The 16,486-nt window shown below is 34.5% G+C and overlaps 3 protein-coding genes across 4 annotated transcripts; all 3 read right to left on the bottom strand.

The window, feature by feature from the left end:
• Positions 1–189: 189 nt before the first annotated feature.
• Positions 190–4,146, bottom strand: LOC123898443 (glutamate receptor 2.7-like). Its single transcript, XM_045949388.1, has 5 exons — positions 3,481–4,146; positions 2,089–3,383; positions 1,506–1,812; positions 1,018–1,415; positions 190–931 (listed from the first exon to the last, which is right to left on the bottom strand). The coding sequence occupies exons 1-5, from the start codon at positions 3,764–3,766 to the stop codon at positions 425–427; spliced, it is 2,793 nt and encodes a 930-aa protein (XP_045805344.1). The 5' UTR covers positions 3,767–4,146; the 3' UTR covers positions 190–424.
• A 1,082-nt stretch (positions 4,147–5,228) lies between these two features.
• LOC123897577 (glutamate receptor 2.7-like) lies at positions 5,229–10,429 on the bottom strand. 2 transcript variants are annotated; one of them, XM_045948276.1, is made up of 6 exons: positions 10,240–10,429; positions 9,911–10,033; positions 8,007–9,232; positions 7,412–7,718; positions 6,402–6,799; positions 5,229–6,296 (listed from the first exon to the last, which is right to left on the bottom strand). In XM_045948276.1, exons 2-6 carry the CDS (start codon positions 10,011–10,013, stop codon positions 5,850–5,852), a joined length of 2,481 nt encoding a protein of 826 aa, XP_045804232.1. In that variant the 5' UTR covers positions 10,014–10,033; positions 10,240–10,429; the 3' UTR covers positions 5,229–5,849. The 2 variants fall into 2 exon arrangements, with proteins under 2 accessions (XP_045804232.1, XP_045804231.1); XM_045948275.1 differs by having other exon boundaries at positions 9,911–10,410.
• A 1,959-nt stretch (positions 10,430–12,388) lies between these two features.
• Positions 12,389–16,291, bottom strand: LOC123897574 (glutamate receptor 2.7-like). The gene is made up of 5 exons (XM_045948271.1): positions 15,971–16,291; positions 14,516–15,726; positions 13,900–14,206; positions 13,275–13,672; positions 12,389–13,135 (listed from the first exon to the last, which is right to left on the bottom strand). The coding sequence occupies exons 1-5, from the start codon at positions 16,239–16,241 to the stop codon at positions 12,569–12,571; spliced, it is 2,754 nt and encodes a 917-aa protein (XP_045804227.1). The 5' UTR covers positions 16,242–16,291; the 3' UTR covers positions 12,389–12,568.
• Between the last annotated feature and the right edge of the window lie 195 nt (positions 16,292–16,486).

Raw genomic sequence — 16,486 nt, 5'->3', positions numbered from 1 at the left:
TTATAGTATGGTGTGTGTCACATATAGTAGCTATTGTACACATTAGCTGGATCATACACTATGTGAGAGCACAAGTTCCTTATCACATAAGTAACTTGTGCTGCAAGCTACAAGTTTGACAAAAAGAAAAAAGAAATCAAATAAATCTTTAATTGAAAGACAGAATTAATGTTTCGAAAATTAGTATTAGTTAATGGATAATAGTATTAATTATGTCAATATTGGAATATTTCCATAACATATTCAAAAGAAATAAAAGTACAAATTTATAAAATACAATGCAGTGTAGCCCAATGTGTCTGAAAAATTGGACAATTGATAGGTACAAAACAAAAGGAAAGAACAATTTTATTGAATGATATGAATGAATTTGTACAGTATCTGACATGGACATTATTTTGAAGTGTATGTGGTTACATGGTTCCTATGTCATGTGTTGTACACTTGAACTTGTCATATGTACCTCTTTTGGCGGAGAAGCGAATTCTTGTGAATGTTCGGGGCTATCAGCGATGCTCACATGACCTGATCTCGAAGAACAGTCGGTTACATCCTGTTCCTTGCTCGAATTATCGAGCTTTTTGATATAAATCTGCTTTGCAAATATAAGAACCTTGTTCCACACTCTTTCATCACTTGGTGTGCCATTGCCTTCTTCTGGTGGCAAGTTTTCACGTCGGTGATTGGATTTCAGACGCTTGATGATTGATATTAGCAGACAAATAGTAGAAGTGGCACAAGAGATGACATATAGAATCCATAAGCTTCCAAGATCCAAACTCTCCGTATCGTTGGAGGATGTCACGTTGTTGGAGCAATCTTGTGAGTTAATTAACCATTTTTCTTCCAATCTCTTCAGTTCTGCATTTTCCGAGAGACGTAATATAGCTTTCGAAACATCTCTGGCCAGTGGAGAGCCTTTCTGGAACATCTGCATTAAATTATATGATTTTAATTTTATATATCCATCCGATATTGCTATACTAATAAGTGCTAAATTGGATTATAATCACTTACAAAGCCTAATCCTCCAAATCTATTTCTGGGAGTGAAACCAGTGTATCTCTTGCAGTATTCACTGATGAATACTTTTTCGTACGGGAGCTCAAAAAATGCAGCTGTTATGCTGTTATTAGCGAATGCTTCATCGTACTTGTATTCATCGGTAATGTTTATGATATTCTCTGGCTTGAAATTTTCAACTTTCTCTAAGAACGTCCTAACAAATGAGTCGCCGTCACAGCCAATTTTCTTGTTATTGTTCTTCAGCCACTGAATGTCCGTGACATTTGGTCGTAACTGTTTAACTGTAAGCATTGAAGAAAGACTAGCTGTGTAGCTTGAGGTTAGAATCAATACAAGAAATAGCCACGAGACCATCACCAATCGAGTTAAGTTGCTATGCATTTTTTCTCCTGCAAGATGAACAATAAGACATTATAATTAATTCACTGTTTTGCATAATTTTATTCAAAATGACAAGAAAGTTTGAGATTGATACTCACTATGAGCAAAGAATAGAGAGGAGAAGGTAAACCAAAGAGCTGTGCTGAGTTGGAGCTTCCAGTTTCCATGAAACTCGGGGTTAGGTTCTCGCTCGAGATACCAAACAACTAACATTGTGTAAATCAAGATTGCACATGTAACCAACCACAATTCCCAGGTAAATGGCTTCATAAACATCCATGCTGATTCTTCAGTTTTCATTGGAACTATCATTGACAATCCTGATTCTGCATATGGTACTGTAAAATCCACATACTGCAATCTTTCCTCTATTATGGTCATGTCCCCAACAACTGCGTCGTAAGTCTTCCATCGTTGTTTAACCACACATAAACAAAGGGGCGTAATCAATAAATCGAAAACATTGATTCTCAAAATCAAAATAGTTAAATTGCATTAATTAGTGCAAATTATTAGTTATTCCTAATCACTAACTATAAATTAATTTTGTCATATTTGATGGCTTCTCTATGAAGACGTTATCATATTAAGGCCTAGCCTTCAAATGATAGGGATGATAATGATAATCAAATAGAAACCAAAATAAAACATTTTGTTTCAAAGAAAAAATAGATTTGATACCTTGTTATAGACAAGCTGAACCAAATCGTTATAGGTTCCATCGATGGGAAAATATTTATATGGAAGATCGTATCCCAAGAGTTTATGTACATGCTCAAAAATTTCAATGCAGAATCCACTATATTTATAAGGCTTTTGATTCTGTCCATACTCAACTTTGACAAATCTGGAAAAGGAGGTTCTACTTCTAACTGCAATTTTCAATGGATTTGTTATGGTAGGCATGTTCCATCCCTTTGGATCGCGGTCCAAATTTCCAGGCCACCGTACACCCCTGAAACATTCTGTACTTCCAGCAACCTTATTTCCACTTTGTCCGGCATGGAGTATTGTGGTGAATCCGCGTTGTTGAGTCCAAGAACATAACTCCTTGTAACTCTTCCCAGCCACATTTACAATTCTTAAGACACGATTCTTCTGCATAAGTTGTCCGGCTTCAAGTTGAATATGACCACTTAAACCAAGGAAATTGCTAGAAAGTATTTCTCTTAGTAAAGTCTTTGAGCTACTATTGTTCATACCGGTCATTCTGTTGATTGCTTGAGTTACAATGTTAATGCTATCATATGCTTGTAGAGCATAAAATCCGGGGTATCGGTTATCTTCTTCTGGATTCTTTGACGAAAATGTTTTCCGGAACTGAGCCTCAAATTCTTGATACTCCTTGCTTCTTTCTGAGTAGTAGTTTTTAATTCCTAAAGCTCCTTCCATATAGGAAATAGCAGACTTATTGACAGTGTCCAGCAAATTAGTTATGCTCTCTGGGATTATCCAAACTGATTCTGTATCCACCAATCCAACTTTTGAAGCTTCTTTGAACACATGAATTGCCATTTCTAATGATAATTGCAGCACTATGAAAACCCGAGATTGTGTTTGTTTTAACTTAAGCATCTCTTCAAAAACAAGCTCTCCTGGATCATGTAGAGAAGAAATTGGAGGAAGGGCTAAGCGGCGCTCTATCAATGAATCCACATCCTGAAGGGCCTCATCTAGTAGGGATAGGATCCCATAATCTCCACCGTATCCGTCATCTTCGTAGATTACTACTACTCTCTTCCAGCTTTTAGCCTGCACTATTTCTGCAATACAATTTATATATGCTGTACCATTGTTAGCTAGCCTCACTAGAAAAGGCCATCGAGCTTTCATCAATGGTGGCGTTATGATAGGTGCAGCAAAGGATATGATAGGAACTTGAGATTTGCTTCCTATTTCAGCCACTATAGCTGCTTCTGGCCATGTGTGCATCCCTATAATCACTTGCACCTTTTGCACATTAATCATCTCTTCAGCTGCAATAAAGGGTATACACATTTAAGAAAGTTAACCAAAAGGACATGAAAATTTTAATGTTTTTCTCAGCAAATACTAGAGATATAGTATACTAACCAAGTGTGATGGCTCTGAGGGTATCCTCGGTGGAGTTCTGAAAATAGAGAGCCAGCTTGTGGTTCTTTGAAGTGTTGTTGTAATTCTTGGCTGCAATGTCCATGGCTACTTCTTGTTCTTTCCCAATACGAGAATCACCGTCAATGATCACACCAATGGATATAACATATTTGTCTGAATTCATGGTCTCGTCTCGGATACCGTGAGTGATAACAAAAGGTATGAGTAAGAAAAATAATAGACAAATTCTTGTAAGTACTTGAGGAATAGTTGAAAGGTAATGCATTTTGTTTCAATTTATTTTGCTCACATAGTTTACCTCCCTTTGTTGGAAAATTTGTGTATGGACTGATTGCCTATATATTACATGCAAATTCAATACAAGTAAGGTGTGAGGAAAGGAAGTACAAAGAGAAATCAATATACTTAGATTCCAAGGATTCTAGTAGGTACATGGAAATTGAACGTTTGACTTTGTCAATGATGTTGACTCCATGTATGAGAAGAGAATAGACATTAAACTTGTATGACTACGTCCCAACTAACGACTCTAGAAATTAAACTCGGATTCTTTTTATGAAGGAGAGTTTCAACTCCCTCAACACCGTGTTGGTAATAGACGATAAAGTGATTAATATTTTGCTTATTTAAATAATGGATAGAATTATTATGCCTATTCATTTGCGGAGTTTATAATATGAAGCATGCAACATGATTAAAAGATTATATTTTTCTAATTTTGGGATGTAATATTTCCTTTCCTTGTGTCCAATAGTCTAATAGTTCAATGTAGCATAATAAGCAACGGTGTGTATTATGTTGATTTTTGATTTTGAAGTGTCCCACACGGCAGATAAACCAAATAGATACAGACAAAACATCCATATCCACAAATTTATGAGAGAACATAACAGCTCCAGTCTCAACTAGGAGCTAGTGTGTTCATGGTTGTGATTATTTTACTCAAGTAGCACATCTTATGTTTGAGGAGCTAATTAAATTTAGTGTATAGGGAAATGGCTCAGCCGGAGGTAGGGTCCAACGCGGCTGGAAGAACTATTTGTGATTGATTTTAGCCGACTGTCATATGATCTCCCAAAACTATAATATGATCCAGTCAAAATGGCACTCTTAATTTCATTTTTTGTGGTTAAGTTTGTGCCATGATTAGATATAGGTGAGTTGAAAATTCACCAAAAATAGTTGCTTCTTGGAACCAAAGGTTCTTGTTAGTATATTGGCCAGCTATGATGTATGTGAAGATAAGCAGAGAAGTGGACCCCAAACATATATAATTAATGAATTTGGAACCAAACATAAGGACATTTAGGCTTTGAGATGTGGCCACAAAAGTCAGTCTTCACAAATGCATAAGAGACAAATCAATCATATATAATTAATGAATTTGGAATGTGTATAGGAAATTTGTAAGTATATACACATTTCATGGTCCATGGAGAGAGACTCACTGGTGCATATTGAAACATGTGACTGATTCTTCTGCTGTAAATATACCAACCTTATGTTTAGCATCTTTTACTTGTGTGTTACGGTATAATGTCTAATTTCATCATCGTGTTGTTTATGTGTCTGACCTTTTTAAAATCACATTAGGCTTTATTTATTATTTTGCTACAAGTCGTGTGAAAAGATAACTGAAACTCCATTAACAACTTCGATCTTGTGTGAAAACAAGAGCAAAACAGAAAATGAGCTCAATGTGAGCTTGAGAGAGAATGCAGAGAATATGCGCTAATTGAGCCTATGAGCAGAGAAATTTTATTTCACACTAACTAACTCATACAATGCATACCCAATTTTTTATATACAATGTTGAGAGCAAAAGCTAACTAACTGACTAACAACTTATTAAAAACAGTTATTAGTTACAACAAACAAAACTAAGCATGTGAAATCAGTTAGCTTGTGCAACAAGTAACTGATTTCTCTAGGTGGGATTATCATCTTTCACAACTGAAGTCTCAAACTTTTCCCAGTCTTTCTCTGCTATTGTTGGTTTTTCTTGTACCCATGCCACTTGCAACTGGTAACTTTTTTTCCCCTTAGGACAATGAACAATCTCTGATGTACGTTTTTTCTTCAAGGACTATCTCCTCCACCATAACACCCATCCACTTGCCTTTCTCCTGACTAGCTCATGTCTCTCACTCCGCTTGCTCGTCTCTGTCCACTTGACACTACCTATGAGCCATACTCTACTCTATCTCTCTATAGAATTAAGCTCTCCTTGCAAAAATGACGGAAAATTGCTTATATATGTATGGCACAGGGATCGAGGCATCTGCCATGCGCTTCACTAGACGCCTTGGGCCCCAAATTTACACTCGGGCATCCGCCTCACGGACAAGTCAGTGAGCAATGCCTTGAAATTCCACTTCCCAACCAGCCTTGCGGCCACTGCTGTGCACCTCGCTGCAGTGGCATACCCAATTCCTGACTTTCAAACAGTTGCTTGGTGTGTCAAAAAAAAAACAGTTGCTTGGTAAAATTTTAAGGCACACAAAACAATTTTTCTGAGGGGGTTGAGTTTCCTCTTCATAGTTTTTATGTTTATGGAAGTACTTCTTCAATAAAGCTAGTAATAGGCAGATGGTGGAAGTGGCAGCACATATAAAATAGAGTCCCCAAAATTTGTCAAGAGTCAGACTCTCAGTTTCTTGAGACGCTGAGTTGTTTGAGCATTCATTTGGCGGTGTTAACCATTTATCTTCCAAATCTTTTAGTTTTCCATTTTCTCCTAGTGTTAAAATTGCTACAGAAAAGTCCTTAGCTATTGGAGCCCCTTTCTGAAATACCTGCGAAAATAAGTGAACTTTTTGTAATTAAAAATGGAAAATAAAATAAAAGCAAAACATTTTTGTGAAAGTAAACATGCCAAAGAAGAAGTTGAAGGCACTCACAAATCCCATTCCTCCAAATTTATAGGCAGCTGTAGTTGCAGTGTAATCTTTGCAGTGTTTGTTCAAGAAAAGCTTCGCATATGGGCTCTCGGAAAAGATAGCAGAAATTTTTTTGTTCTTGAATTTATCCATATAGTCACGTTCACCCTCAACATCGACAATTTGGTGCCTAGGTATATTATATACTTGGATCAAGTAGTCCTTTAGAAAAGCACTGGTGCTAGCACAACCAATTGGTAGATTGTTTTGTTTAAGCCATTCAATGTTTTTATCAGACCTCAATTTTGGGATAGTAAGCAATGATGAAAGATTTGCAGTGTAGCTTGAGGTTAGAACCAACACAAGAAATAACCATACTCCAACTACTACTCTGGCTGAGTTGCTGTTTATTTTCTCCCCTGAAATACATAAGAATCAAGTATCATGTAATCTTACTTCCAAATATGATAACAGGAAGGCTTTATATATATATATACATGAACGAAAGGTAGACAGGCCACAAGCTGCTCCGCTAAACCTTTCTGTATAGCAAAATCCAACCTTTGAAAAACTACATCCATAGACTTAAGCAACACAACATTGTTATGCATGACCCTTTGAACTCGTTTTAGAAGGTCTACAACCTTTGGTGCTAGGAAGCCAAAAGTATCCCGTAATTAGTTTGCAAAAGGAATTTACAAGTGAAGTGTTAGCGGCAAACACTCGGTGGGATTTAGTCCCACATCGGATACATAGGATTCTTGAGAAGAGTTTATGAAGAGGAGGCAACCCTCACCTTACAAGCCGGTTTTGTAAGGATGAGTTAGGCCTCGATATTAATGACATGAAGAACCTGAAGCTCAAGAGTCTCATATTGGATAGGATAAAACCGGAACCTAAGTTTATAACTGGGGGCAGTCTTCGCATTACAAGCCGGTTTTGTAAAAGTTGAGTTAGACGCAACCAAAATTCTAAGAAATATAGCGAAAAAGAAAATGAGAAAGTTATGAACTTTTGTAATCAATACTTACTGTGAGCAAAAAATAGAGAAGAAAAAGTAAACCACGTAATGGTGCTGATCTGGTTTTTCAATGGTCCACCAGATTTAGGATTCAAGTGATGTTCCAACAACCAAATGATAAACATTGTGTAGATGAGGATAACAACAGTTGCAAACCACATTTCCCAGCTAAATGGTTTCATAAACAACCATGCTGAATCATCATTTTCTGCAGGAAATATGAGTGATAAGCCCGACTCAGTATATGGTTGAGTGAATGATACATTCCTTGATCGCTCGGCAAGTATTGTTATATCTCCTACAATAGCATCATAGGTCTGCAATAGTATTAGCTTCCTTCTACATATTTTCTTTTGCTTTAGTGCATGTTTCGAATCACGATGAATTTGACACAATGACACTGATTTTGTTTAATCTTCAAAATGTAGTTTTTGCCAAAATCACCGTCAATTCCAATATACACTTAGTTTTGAGAAACTACGATATTTGATCTACATGCTATGTTTTGTTATGTCATTTGTGTGTGAAATGTATATCTTGAAAGAGACAAATGAAATCATGAAACAAAAAAATACAAGTTGACAATAGCATAATGTTGAGTTTACCTCATCTATGACTTTAGGTATAATAGTATCATAAGATTCAGTGAAAGTGTAAAATCTATATGGAAGACCGGAATACTGGTCACTCAAAATTTCTCGGATCTCATTGAAAAGATCAATACAAAAACCGGTAGCAGAATGATTTTGAGAGACTTCCAAAAATTTATCGACTATAGGATACATAGGAATTGCAACTTTTAAAGGGTTTGTAATTGTAGGTACTTTCCATGTCCTAGTTTCTGTAGTACCATCACTTGTTTTCTTACTAAGAGATTCAGCAAACTTCAACTTTGGTGTCCAAAAGTCCAATTCCGTTACTTTCTCATCGTTACCAACAACTTTTATGACTCTAAATATTGGAGTGTAGGATAGTTGTCTTTCTCTGAATCTTATATCTCCAATTAAGCCCTTGAAATTGGAAGATACCATTTCCTCCAATAACATCTTTGAACTAATTGATTTAGAATTCATTTTCTCTAAAGCCTTTGTGACAATTGTAATGCTATCATAAGCTAGCAAAACCTTTGATCCTGGTTTGGACTCAACTTTTTCTGTATTCTCAGCTTTGAAATTTTCACACAATTGAGTATAAGCCCTAGAGCTAGTAGAATAGTTGGTTTTGATTCCTAAAACACCTTCCATAGAAGATAAAATAGATTTATCTATATAGTCCAACATGCTTGTAATCTCCTCATTGATTATCCAAGTTGAATCTTTCTCCAATAATCCGATTCTTTTAGCTTCTCTAAACAAATGATTCACCATAGGTAACGATGCTTGAAGTACAATAAAAACACGAGATTTTAACGGCAATAACTTCACCAATTCGTCAAGAACAAACCATTTTGGATCAGATAAAAAATTGAATGGTGGAAGAACTAATTGATACTCAATCTTTGAGTTAGCTTTTTGGAGCGCCTCGGATAAGAGGGTTAACATTCCAGAATCACTACTATAAGGGTTGTCTTCATATATAGCTATAACTTTTTTTGAGTTGAAAGCATGGATCATATCAGCTATGAAGTTCATTTGTGCAGAATGATTTTGTGCCATTTTAATCAGGTAAGGCCAACGAAGTTGCATCAATGATGAAGAGACTAATGGTGGAGCAGAAAATGAAATTGTTGGTATTTGAAATTTGGCTCCAAGGTCTGCAACAAGAGCTGCTTCTTGCCATGTTTCCATGCCAATAATCACTTTAACTTTCAGCTTAGTAATTAATTCTTCAGCTGAAAACCAAAAAGAAACAAGATATTATTCACTAAGGTCATGTTTGGATAAAAACTTAATTAAGCGCTTATAATATTAGTGTTCAAGGGCACGTTTGGATTAGCTTATTTTTTAGCTTATTAAAATAGCTTATGCAAATAAATAAAATTTTTATGTACTATTATAAGTTAGTTTATGATAAAATAGTTTATAAAAGTACAATTTTCACTAGTGGGAACTTATAAAATAGCATAAAACCTAATTTATATTGCATAAGTTGTTTACATAAGCTAAAAAATAAGCTAATCCAAACGGACCCTAATTATAAGAAAAGTGATTATTAGCTGTTTTCTGATTATTAACAACTTCTCATTTTTGGCTGTTTTCTGATTATTTTTATATTTTGTTTTTTATCTAAATCTGTAACAAACATATGCAATATTTTTAAAAGTGATTATTTTTATAAAAAAAAAGTAATTTTTTTTTCTAAAAAAAACTGTAACGAACAACCATAAAAGATAAAATAATCTATTTTTATATGTTATCCTAAAAAGCTTATAGACATATCATTGATGTTTTCATAAGCTCTCACAAATGTTTATATATGTAGATAAGTTCCTATAAGTCAATTTAGACAGATCCCAAATGCTTAAAGGAAAAAAAGGAAAGATATTTTTTTTATACAGAAAAGTACTTACCAGCTGAAGCTGCTTGTAAAGGGTTTCTAGCAGAGTCACGGAAGAAAAGTATTATGTTATGATTGTTGGGATAATTATTGAAACTTTGAGCTGCAAGTTGCATGGCTTTTATCTGTTGTTTCCCTGTTTCAGAATTAACATCAATGATCACACCAATACTTGTTGTATTTTGGGAACAATTGGAAAGACATTGGAATAGAAGAAGTGAGATTATTGGCAGTTTAATTGGAAACGAGTTTGAATTTTGATCATAAAAATTCATATTGGCAGTTTAATTGTATTATAGATATGATATTAAGAATTAAAAATCTAAGATCTAAGATACATACTAGTATATTAATATTATGATATGCATGATATGACATTAATGTGTAAGGTGGAAGGAGAGGTCAATGGTCACTCTTAAATTCCACAGTTGAATAATTCTTTTACTCTGATAGTTGAAAGGAAATGCATGTTCTTTCCATCATTATTGGGATCAGGATTCTATCCCGTCAAGCATTTTTGTCCATATGACACGGTGTAAAATTTAAAGACCGAATCTTAAATCAAAATATGCCTTTATCATGGACCGTCCGATCGAAATCAGACGGTCAGAAACACGTGACTGCACGACTGCATAGGATTTTCAGGTTCCTATTATTGAGCTTGGGGCGCGAATGTAAATGGTAGATGACTCGATCATGAACTTGATAGGATGCGGTCAAATAAATTATGGAAGAGACTCTGATACTATCTTAAAATTGAGAGTTAAGCCTAACTTAACCCTACAAAACCAATTTTTTAACCGCTCACATAATTTACTTCCCTTTGATGGAAAATTTGTGTATTGACCGGCTGCCAATATATATTACATGCAAAGGCAATACAAGTAAGTTGTGAGGAAAGGAAGGCAGTACAATGAGAAATTAATATACTAGATTCCAAGGATTCTCATGTGCACGAGAGCAAAATTTTCATGGTCACGTGATCATATAGACACATTCATATAATTTTTTGATGATTTATGGAATAATTAAAAGAATAAAATGAAAATGAAAATTTTGTGAGTATGACTAAAAAAAATTATATTTGGTCACGTAACCATATAGACACACTCACATAATTTTTTTATGATTTATGAAATAATTAAAAAAATAAAATGAAAAATTAAAATTTTATGAGTATGAGTAAGAAAATTATATTTGGTCACGTGACCATATAAGAATAATTCGAACATGAAAATTGAACATTTGACTTTGTCAATTATGATGTTCACTCCATATACTACTTCAAGAAAAAGTTTGGTATGAGAAGAAAATAGACAAGGATTGCAAGTTGTTGAATAACTAGACGGAATTGAGAATAGACAAAGTCATAGCACCTCTTAAGGGAGGGAATTAGGGAAAGTCTTTGTGAGGAGCAGCAACTTTGTCAGATGGCATTGTTCTTACTATATTCCTCACTAAAAATAGAGTACAACTATCATAAATTATTGATTAAATTAAATATTTTCTCCCTTAACTTATTTATTGATTTCATTTTGGTGCTATAACTAATTATTGTTACGTTTAGGTCTTGTTAAACGAAGTCTCACTTCGGTGACAATCTCACATTATAAGTCAGTTTTGTAAAATGAGTTAGACCCAATACTCAATTATAACATGGTTGGAAATTATGTAATGAATTTGGAATCTGCATAAGAAATTGAGATATTCTGTTGTCATTCTACCTATTTCTTGCGCATCCTACGTGTGTTTTCATTTATACTCTTCCGTTACTTAAATAGCGGCCATTATAAAAATAAGAAAATTTTGAAAAATGTCATCCGCTACAAAGTTGGTAAGGTGTTCCACTACCTAAATATCAAACACAGGGTATTTTTGTAAATTCGTAGGGCGCGCGAGAAAATGAGTAGCTGGCAAAAGAAAATTCCTAAAAAATTTGGGTTTGAAAATTTGTAAGTATATAACATTCCATGGAGGAACTGACTGGTCATAAGTACATAGTCCAACATGCATACTGAATATTAAAAACATAGAGCCTTACGTTTAGCATTGTTTTCTTTTTCTTTCATCACTAGTTTTATTTGGTTCGAGGGTCAGTTCCTGCATTAAGTTGTTTCAACCCTCTCCCGATCGTTGTTGCGGGGGATCGAACCGTAGTCCTTTCTACCAAGTTCAGCGTCAATCACTAGTGAATCAACTAACGATTGATATGTTTAGCATATTTTGTGTTACGTGGTACTTAAATCTCTCACGGTAATTGAGATTCATTTGAGAGATTGATTTTTCCCAATAAATATTTTTTCATACGCACTGGCCATAAATCGAACCTCGAACCAAATGATTAAAGGAATTAAATATCTATCATTTGTGCTACATAACGTTGGTTTGTTACACGCGAGACAGAAAAGCATAAACATCTTTTTTGCCAGGACTCTGCATGTGTGTTAGCTAGTAGCAACTTATTTCATATTGGATATATTATACATGCTAACAAGGTTTTCAAGTTAATGCTTAAGAGTAATTAGTACTACTACTACAATGACTAAGAATAAATAAATACAGGTTGGAGTGTTTAAGGCTAGCTAAGATATATGCAGAACAGTGAACAACTAACATGTGAATCTATATACATCTATACTGAATTATAATCAATGTATCTAAGTTTGTGACATTACATCATTTCTATGACAGCTGATTGGGCACATTGTGGATTGCGCAGTTCATCAGAAATGATTACACTTTCCAACCTTGGTGAATTTCTACGACGTACACCTAAACTACCTCCAAAAGTTGCAGATTTATTTAAAGTCATGATATTTCCATTATGTAATACTCTACCACATCTAAATGATTTCTTCAAATCACTATTATTATTATTATTATTATTATTATTATTATTATTATTATTATTATTATTATTATTATTATTATCAGGTATGGCGATTACATCTCTTTGAGGAAGTTGATGAGCTTCATCTTCAACGTGGTTATGTTTACGGAAATACTTGTTCAATAAGGCTAGTCCTAAGCAGATGGTGGAAGTGGCAGCACATATGACATAAAGTCCCCAAAATTTGCCAAGGGTCAGGCTCTCAGTTTTTGGAGAAGGTGAGTTGTTTGAGCATTTATTAGGAGGTGTTAACCAATACTCTTCCAAAGCTTGTAGTCTTCCATTTTCTGCTAGTGTTAGAATGGCCTCAGAAAAGTCTCTTGCTATTGGAGCCCCTTTTTGAAATACCTGCAAACACCATATAGCATGAAGCCTTAAAAATAAAGTTCAGGGACTAAAACTCAAATGACCAGTAAGTGCAGGGACCATTTGCATATTTAAGCCTTAAAAATAAAGTAAAGAGGCCAAAGAAATTGCAGGCACTTACAAATCCCATTCCTCCAAATTTATAGGCTGCAGTAGTTGCAGTGTAATCTTTGCAGTGTTTATTCAAGAAAACCTTCACATATGGGCTCTCAGTAAAGATAGCAGAAATTTTCTTGCTCTTGAATTTATCCACAATGTCTTGTTCATTCTCGATATCTACAACTTGGTCCGTAGGGAAATCATACACTTGGACCAAGTAGTCCTTTAGAAAGGTACTCTTGTTATCACAACCAACTGGTAGTTTGTTTTGTTTAAGCCATTCAATGTCTCTCTCAGACCTCAGTTTTTGGACAGTAAGCAATGATGAAAGATTTGCAGTGTAGCTTGAAGTTAGAACCAACACAAGAAATAACCATACTCCAACTACTACTTTTGCCGAGTTGCTGTTTATTTTCTCCCCTGAAATATCATGTAATTAGTTTGGAAAAGGAATTTACAAGTGAAGAAGCTCAAGCTTAAGACTCTCATATTGGATAGGACAAAACCTGAACATAAGTTTATAACTGGGGTCTGTCCTCACATTACAAGCCGGTTTTGTAAAAGTTGAGTTAGACGCAACCAAAACTCTATGAAATATAGCGAAAAAGAAAATGACAAAGTTATGAACTTTTGTAATCAAGACTTACTGTGAGCAAAAAATAGAGAAGAAAAAGTAAACCACATAGTGGTGCTGATCTGATTTTTCAATGGTCCACCGGATTTAGGATTCAAGTGATGTTCCAAGAACCAAAGGATAATCATTGTGTAGATGAGGATTCCAATGGTTGCAAACCACATTTCCCAGCTAAATGGTTTCATAAACAACCATGCTGAGTCTTCATTTTCAGCAGAAAATATGAGCGATAAGCCCGACTCGGTATATGGTTGAGTGAATGATACATTCCTTGATCGCTCGGAAAGTATTGTTATATCTCCTACAATAGCGTCATAGGTCTGCAATAGTATTAGCTTCCTTCTTCATTTTTTTGAAAAATATTTTCTTTTGCTTTAGTGCATGTTTTGAATCAGTGAATTTGACATGGTGACACTGATTTTGTTTAAGTTTCAAAATGTAGTTTTTGACAAAATCACTAAACCGTGATTCTGCCAAAATCACCGTCAAATCCAATATACACTTAGTTTTGAGAAGCTGCTATATCTGTGATATACATGCTATCCTTTGTTATGTCATTTGTGTGTGAAATGCATATAATGAAAGAGACAAATGAAATCATAAAACAAAAAAATACAAGTTGAGCTTACCCCATCTATGACTTTCGGTAGAATAGTATCATAAGATTCAGTGAAAGTGTAAAATCTATAGGGAAGACCGGAATACTTGTCACTCAAAATTTCTCGGATACCATTGAAAAGATCAATACAAAAACCGGTAGCAGAATGATTTTGAGAGACTTTCAAAAATTTATCCCCTGAAGGATACATAGGAATTGCAACTTTTAAAGGGTTTGTATGAGTAGGTACTTTCCATGTCTTAGTTTCTGTAGTACCATCACTTGCAGCAAACTTCAAATTTGGTGGCCAAAAGTCCAATTCCGTAAGTTTCTTGTCATTAATAACCACTTTTATGACTCTTAATATTGGAGTGTAGGATAGTTGTCTTTCTTTGAATCTTATATTTCCAATTAAGCCATTGAAATTGGAAGATACCATTTCCTCCAATAACATCTTTGAACTAATTGAATTAGTTTTCATTTTCTCTAAAGCTTTTGTGACAATTGAAATACTATCATAAGCTAGCAAAACCTTTGATCCTGGTTTGGACTCAACTTTTTCTGTATGCTCAGCTTTGAAATTTTCACACAATTGAGTATAAGCACTAGAGCTTGTAGAATAGTTGACTTTGATTCCCAAAACACCTTCCATAGAAGATAAAACAGATTTATCTATACAATCCAACATGCTTGTAATCTCTTCATTGATTATCCAAGATGAATCTTTCTCCAATAATCCAATTTTCTTAGCTTCTCTAAACAAATGATTCACCATAGGTAACGATGCTTGAAGTACAATAAAAACACGAGATTTTAACGGAAACAACTTCAACAATTCGTCGAGAACAAACCATTTTGGATCAGATAAAAAATTGAATGGTGGAAGAACTAATTGATACTCAATCTTCGAGTTAGCCTTTTCGAGTGCCTCAGATAAGAGGCTTAACATTCCAAAATCGCTACTATAAGGGTTGTCTTCATATATAACTATAACCTTCTGAGAGTTTAAAGCATGGACAGTATCAGCTATATAGTTCATTTGTATGGAATGATTTTGTGCCATTTGAATCAGGAAAGGCCAACGAAGTTGCGTTGATGATGAAGAGACTAATAATGGAGGAGAAGAAAATGAAATTGTTGGTATTTGAAACTTGGCTCCAAGGTCAGCAACCAGAGCTGCTTCTTGCCATGTTTCCATACCAATAATCACTTTGACTTCCTCTTTAGTAATTAATTCTTCAGCTGAAAACCAAAGCATGATATTATTCACTAAAGTCATGTTTAGATAAACAACTTAATTAGGCACTTATTATATAAGTGATTAGGTATAAACTATTCTGATAATAAAAGATAAAATAAGCTATCATATGGAAAGCTTATGGACATGTCTGTCATTTTCTATTTAATTTTTTTTTTTTTTTATAAGTTCAAATAAGTCAATATGAAAAAGAATAAAGATGTTTTTCTGATAACAAAAAGTAATTACCAGCTGAAGCTGCTTGTAAAGAGTTTCTAGCAGAGTCACGGAAGAAAAGGATTATGTTTTGATTGTTTGAATAATTATTGAATCTTTGAGCTGCAAGTTGCATGGCTTTTATCTGTTGTTTACCTGTTTCAGAATTAACATCAATGATAACACCAACACTTGTAGTTTGAGAACTATCGGCAACACATTGGAAAAGGAAAAGTGAGATTATTAGAGTAAGCCAAAGCAAACTATTCGGAACTGAGTTTGAAGTTTGAGCAAAAAAATTCATATTGGTAGTTCAACTGTATTATAGATATGATATTAAGAATTAAAAATCTAAGATACTTATGCAAATGCAATACAAGTAAGCTGCGAGGAAAGGAAGACAGTAGAAACTAACAAAGAGAAAATAATATGCTTAGATTCCAAGGATTCTGGTAGGTACATGGAAATTGAACGTTTGACTTTGCCAATTATGATGTTGACTCCATACTTCAAGACAAAGTTGGGAAGTTGTTGAGTAACTAGACGGAA

Source organism: Trifolium pratense, linkage group LG7 (genome assembly GCF_020283565.1).
Source record: "Trifolium pratense cultivar HEN17-A07 linkage group LG7, ARS_RC_1.1, whole genome shotgun sequence".
In the NCBI taxonomy this organism is placed as follows: domain Eukaryota; kingdom Viridiplantae; phylum Streptophyta; class Magnoliopsida; order Fabales; family Fabaceae; genus Trifolium; species Trifolium pratense.
Note: the sequence above shows the minus strand (reverse complement) of the source record. Positions and strands in the feature narration are given on the sequence as shown.